Genomic DNA, 6,158 nt, shown 5'->3' on the forward strand with positions numbered 1-6,158 from the left:
TACATAATTTTAATTTACTCACAATTTTTTTAATGATATTGAAACATTTTTACTTTTTATTAAATAAAAAAATTTTCATATAATAATTATTCAAATAATAAAAATAATTTTTTTTTAGTGTAGCGTAAAAATAAATCAAAACTTTACTTATTTTCTACTTTTAGCTATAAATAAAAGTACAACCTTAACCAAATGGAACCATAATATTACTTGATTGAGTGTTTCATTGATATTTGTTCATAAATTTATTAAGTCTAGAAATTCTGAAGTTCTTTGGTCCAAGTCAATGTCAAAGAAACTTTGCCCACTCATGTGTTAGTTTCTAACACATCTTTAATTTTAGAGTACAATTTACTCAAATATTTTTGACGAGTACACTTTAGTCAAAAAATTTCTAACTGGTAGCGTTTGATAATATTTTTTAAATTAATTTTCTATTTTTAAAAGTGAAAAAGTGAAAATATTATTAAAAAAATATGTTTTATAAAATTGTTTTTACTTTTTAATTTTATAATTAAAAATAAAAATTAAAAAAAAATCATTTTCATTATTTTTTTAAACAGTTTTTTTTTTCTTAATCAATCTTTTGGATTACTACCAGACCCGGACCCAAATTCTCTCCTCACGGCCTTGGCGCTGAACCCGGCTTCTGACCCGAACCTGAATCCGACCCCAGATTTTGACCCGACTTAAATAAAATCAAAAAATAAAAATAAAAATAAACTTTACAGAACACACTTTTGTTTTTTGTTTTTAAAATTGAAAAACAAAAGTGGTTACAGAACGCATTTTTGTTTTTTAAAAATAAAGTTTTTAAAAACACAAATTTTACTTTCATTTTGTGATTAAAAAATTAAAAAATAAAAGTATTACCAAACGACATCTATATTTGTTAGAGAGAAGGGAAAGTAAGATAATTAGAGACTTGGAAGGAGGAAGGGTATTGTGATTGATGGAGATATAGTAACTTTTCACTAAGTTAGTTAGTATGGAGTGAGAGAATAGAGGAAAAGATGATTTGGTCAATAGAAATTTTGAATAGCTTATAAGGCTCATATTAGTTTTGTAACACGGTGCTAGGCAGCATCAAATCTTACCATTTTATTTCATTACTTCACAGAATGAAAAAGAAAGAGATCAAACTACAAATATAATTCCTTTCTTAGAAAAAGAAAGCACAATGACAACATTATAAATAAATTTAAGCATGAACTATATCTAAGAAATACTTGGAGGAATCATTGCAAGAAACTATGCATGGAGGAATAGGAATAGCTAGAGTTCCTTCCAGCATGGCCACTACCTTCTTCATAGGAGGACGAATTGTTGGCTCTTCTTGTATACACCAAATCCCAATCTTCAACAATCTGTCAAACTCTTCCTCGTTCACTTCTTCATTAATCATTAGACTTTTCGAATTATTATTCATGAAACGCTCGTAAACCCAATTGACTAAGATGGCTTCTTTTTCAGGAACACTAACATCAACACTTGGACGACAACATATGATCACCAGAAGAACAATTCCAAAGCTGTAAACATCAGCTTTGGTTGTAATAGGCTGGCCCTTGTGCCACTCTGGACCCACGAACCCCCTCGTTCCTCTAATCCCGGTGTGTGTCCTTGTTTGATCTGGCATCAGTAGCTTTGCCAATCCAAAATTTGCTATTTTGGCATCACAATTCTCATCGATCAATATGTTGTTGGGATTTATGTCACAATGAATGATCTTATTCTCGCAATCTTCATGCAGATATAAGATGCCGCGAGCAATGCCCAAAGCTATTTTCACTCTGTCATTCCAATGTGGTTTTGTCTCTGATTTGAAGAGATAGTTTGATAATGATCCATGGCTCATGTAATCATAGACTAGAAGCCTGTTTGAATTTTCATGGCAATAACCAAGAAGACGAACCAGATTTTTGTGGTGAGTTCTACCAATGGATCTCATTTCATTTAAGAATTCCACCTCTCCTTCGACTGCAACTTTCTCGAGCCTTTTGACAGCAATGGCTCTTTCCCCATCTGGAAATCTTAAGGTTCCTTTAAAGACCGTTCCAAAAGAACCCTTTCCCAATGGCTCCATGAAGAAATTTGTAGCTATTTCAAGCTCGTTGAATGTAAATGATCGAACGGTTAGTACTTCATCTACCTTCAATATCTGTGTATTGGGTTCCTTATAAACTATTCTATGAGAGTGGAAATTGCTTCTGCAACATAGAAACATAGAAAGTAATAAGAAAATGAAAGAAAATACAATGCACACAACACTGCTAATAAAGAATCTATTTCGAACTCGTTCACTTCTTCCTTTCGTCACCCCAAAATACAATGCCTCAGAATTTTGATTAAGCACTTTGACCATGGTCACTACATTGCTATTTCTCTGATCCGCTTTGGCATATCTCAGTGGCAACCTTAATTTTTTGCAGGTGGTTGATTTATACATAGCAATTTCGCATTGACAATCATTCAAGCAATCTTGTTCACAATCAATCCTGTTGTTCTTTGGAACAATAGAGTAGGAGTTGTTTTCCCACAAAACTTTATCAAATTCCACAAGTGAAACAGTATATTGATTAGTTGTGCAATAATCTATCTTACTCTTTCTTTCACAGCCTAATCTTTTCTGGCTTTGGTCAATGAAAGCATGACCAGGAAGACATGTACAATTGGGTTGTTGATTTTGATCAAGAACACAATATGCATTCATGCCACACAATCCAGTAGGATCACACCTATTGTTAGTCGAATTCCATTCGACATTCCAGCTGCTATTGACCTGAACCAAGCTGTGAGAATACAATCTTAATATTCCATCAACATCAATTGTTAGACGAAAGGTAACATGGTTCATGGGGTGTATCCAATTTGCAGGGTGAAGTGTGTATACACTAGCTTTGCTTGTAGAGTTGAGCAGCTCTAATTGGCCATTGGGACGAAGGCTCAAAGTAATTTTTGGTGATCCTTTCCAGTAAGTTCCGGTGCCCCAGTAAGCATGATAGTCTAAGTGATCTTTGATTGCAGGGTATAGAACCAAATTACCATCAGTCTGCATGGTAAGTTGAAATTCTCCGGAGGAGTGATTTGACTCGGAGACAGCTGAGACAAGCTCTTTTCCTGTCTCCAAAATCTGCCCTGACAAAAGGGTATCTGTTGGATTCTCAAAACTCTGCCATATGGCCTCTGAATCTGAGTTGTAAAGGACAAAATTACCCGAATCGAGCATTGAAGCTGAGGCAGCAGGCTGATCAAGGGAAACAAAGTTGGCGAAATCATTCAAAACAAGTGTTGTGCTCTGTGGGAGTGGCTGCTGTTGATCCCGGTTTGCTGTCCATACGACTGTCTTCTCCTTTATCTTGTCTGTTAGACTATATATATAGTGTATGTAATATAGCATATACAATGATATGAAATGCGGAAAATAAACTTTAATCATATCAATAATATATGCAATGAAAGGATCGATGTACCTCCAGCCATTGATCTTTGAGCTTCAATCCCTGCGATAGCTTCAGTATTGGAGTTCGGGCTTCCTCGCTCTCTCAACTCTCTTTAGATGGAATTTGCTGAATGGATTCAGAATGAGTGAGGAGCTCGGGGACCGAGATTAATTCAGGAAATCAAATCAGGTAATGAATATAGAAATCTGACCATATATAGAATATTACATAATTGATTTTGTTCAGATTCAATGAATATAAAATATTCATTTATCAGAAAATCAATTATTTATTTATTTCCTTAAATAGAAAATCATTTCCTTAATTAGAAAATAATTTCCATAAATAAAAATATTCTAATATTCTCCCACTTGGTCAGCATTTAAACTAAAATATTCAAACCCAACGTTCCTCATTATAATAAACATACGAATCATAGCGACATGTCCTCATTATGAATCGAGTATTATCTTCCATGTATTACAATACATTTATTATATAACAATGTACTTTATGTGGCAATGTACTTAAGTGAATAAACCCTAAACCTTATGTTTATTCAGGTCCTCTGAAATTTTTCTCAAATGTAAAATTAAGATGCGCATAAATATGAGAAAAATAAAAATAAGAGTTTCATTAATAATAACTTTATTTGTACAAATTACATAAGGGAACCAAGTCCCATGTTCTCTACATGATCCTTGAATTTATGAGGTGGCAAGCCTTTTGTCATAGGATCGGCAATCATCAATTCAGTGCTAATGTGTTGAATGACCACTTTATTTTCCTTAACACGTTCTCTAATAGCTAAGTACTTAATGTCGATGTGCTTGCTTCGACTTCCACTTTTGTTGTTCTTAGCCATGAAAACAGCAGCTGAATTGTCACAGAACATCTTTAGCGGCCTTGCAATGGAATCAACCACTCTAAGGCCTGAAATGAAACTCTTTAGCCATACACCATGTGATGTAGCCTCAAAACAAGAAACGAACTCAGCCTCCATAGTAGAAGTAGCAGTCAAGGTTTGTTTGTTACTCCTCCAGGACACAGCTCCACCAGCAAACATAAACACGTAACCAGATGTAGATTTACGTGAATCAGTGCAACCAGCGAAATCTGAGTCCGAGTAGCCAACTACTTCTAGATTGTCGGTTCGTTTGAACATCGTTTGTAATCCTTAGTACCCCGAAGATACCTCATTACTTTCTTTGCGGCTTTCCAAAGGGTCTATCCCCAGGTTACTCTGAAATCTTCCTAACATTCCGACAGAATAAGCAATGTCGGGTCTTGTGCACACCTGAGCATACATTAGGCTTCCGACAGCAGAAGCATAAGGAATGTTCTTCATTTGTTCTCTTTCAAAATCATTCTTTGGGCACTGGCTCAAATTTAATTTATCACCCTTCACAATTGGAGCAATGCTCGGTGAACAATCTTTCATATGAAATCTTTCTAAAACTCTGTTGATGTAGGCTTCTTGAGATAAACCTAAGATACCTCGGTATCTATCTCTATGAATCTTAATGCCTATGACATAGGATGCTTCACCCATGTCTTTCATCTCAAAGTTCTTTGAAAGAAATTGTTTCACTTCACGTAGCAACCCTTTATCATTGGATGCAAGAAGAATATCGTCCACATATAAAACAAGAAAACAGATCTTACTCCCACTTTCCTTCAGGTATATGCATTGATCCATGACATTCTCTTCAAATCCAAAGGAAGAGATGACATCATGAAATTTTAAATACCATTGGCGGGATGCTTGTTTTAATCCATAGATGGACTTCTTGAGCTTGCATACCAAATCCTGACCTTCACTAGAGGAGAATCCTTCTGGTTGTTTCATGTATACCTCCTCCTCTAGATCACCATTCAGAAAAGCAGTTTTTACATCCATCTGCTCCAGCTCTAAATCAAAATGAGCAACTAATGCCAAGATGACTCTGAGGGAATCTTTCTTTGATACAGGAGAAAAAGTCTCCGTATAGTCAATTCCTTCCTCTTGAGTGAATCCTTTAGCAACAAGTCTCGCTTTGTACCTCTCAGTGTTGCCTAATGAGTCTTTCTTAGTTTTATAGACCCATTTACAGCCAATGGCTCTCGCCCCATTAGGCAACTTTACAAGTTCCCAGACTCTGTTGCACCTCATAGAATTCATTTCATCATCCATAGCATTGTACCACAATTTTGATTCTCTACTGTTCATAGCTTGTAAAAACGTTTCTGGATCATTTCCAATTCCAATATCAGATTCTAATAAATACACAACATAGTCTTTGTAAATCTTTGGTTTGATAGGTCTAGTAGATCTTCTTAAGACTTCACCAACAGGCTCTTGGGGAGCAGCAGCAGGTTCAGCAGGTTGTTCAACAGTTGCAGGCAACTCTTGAACATTTTGATCTACTGGATTATCATTACCAACTTGTGGATCTTCAGTGATTGGTAATGGTTGTTCAACATTCGTTTGAACTACAGGAGTGTTAACCATTATCAATCTTGCTTTTGAAGTGGAAGGTTCTGAAGGATCTTTCTCAGGACCTAAGTCCTTTGATTGATCACTCCCACTGATCAAGGCATTCTCAAGAAATTTTGCATTCCTTGATTCCACAATTCTTGTGCTATGAGATGGACAATAAAACTTGTAACCTTTAGACTTTTCAGCGTACCCTATAAAGAATCCGCTTATGGTCCTTGGGTCCAATTTCTTCTCTT

At 35.4% G+C, this 6,158-nt stretch overlaps 1 protein-coding gene across 1 annotated transcript; it reads right to left on the reverse strand.

Moving 5' to 3' along the window:
- Nucleotides 1-1,077: 1,077 nt before the first annotated feature.
- LOC133031704 (G-type lectin S-receptor-like serine/threonine-protein kinase LECRK3) lies at nucleotides 1,078-3,358 on the reverse strand. The gene has a single exon (XM_061105258.1). It carries the CDS (start codon nucleotides 3,227-3,229, stop codon nucleotides 1,202-1,204), a length of 2,028 nt encoding a protein of 675 aa, XP_060961241.1. The 5' UTR covers nucleotides 3,230-3,358; the 3' UTR covers nucleotides 1,078-1,201.
- Between the last annotated feature and the right edge of the window lie 2,800 nt (nucleotides 3,359-6,158).

Source organism: Cannabis sativa, chromosome X (assembly GCF_029168945.1).
Source record: "Cannabis sativa cultivar Pink pepper isolate KNU-18-1 chromosome X, ASM2916894v1, whole genome shotgun sequence".
Classification (NCBI taxonomy): Eukaryota; Viridiplantae; Streptophyta; class Magnoliopsida; order Rosales; family Cannabaceae; genus Cannabis; species Cannabis sativa.

Bases quoted from the DNA above. Each gene is read 5' to 3' on its own strand.
- LOC133031704 (XM_061105258.1), bottom strand. From the start codon at position 3,229: ATGCTCGATTCGGGTAATTTTGTCCTTTACAACTCAGATTCAGAGGCC.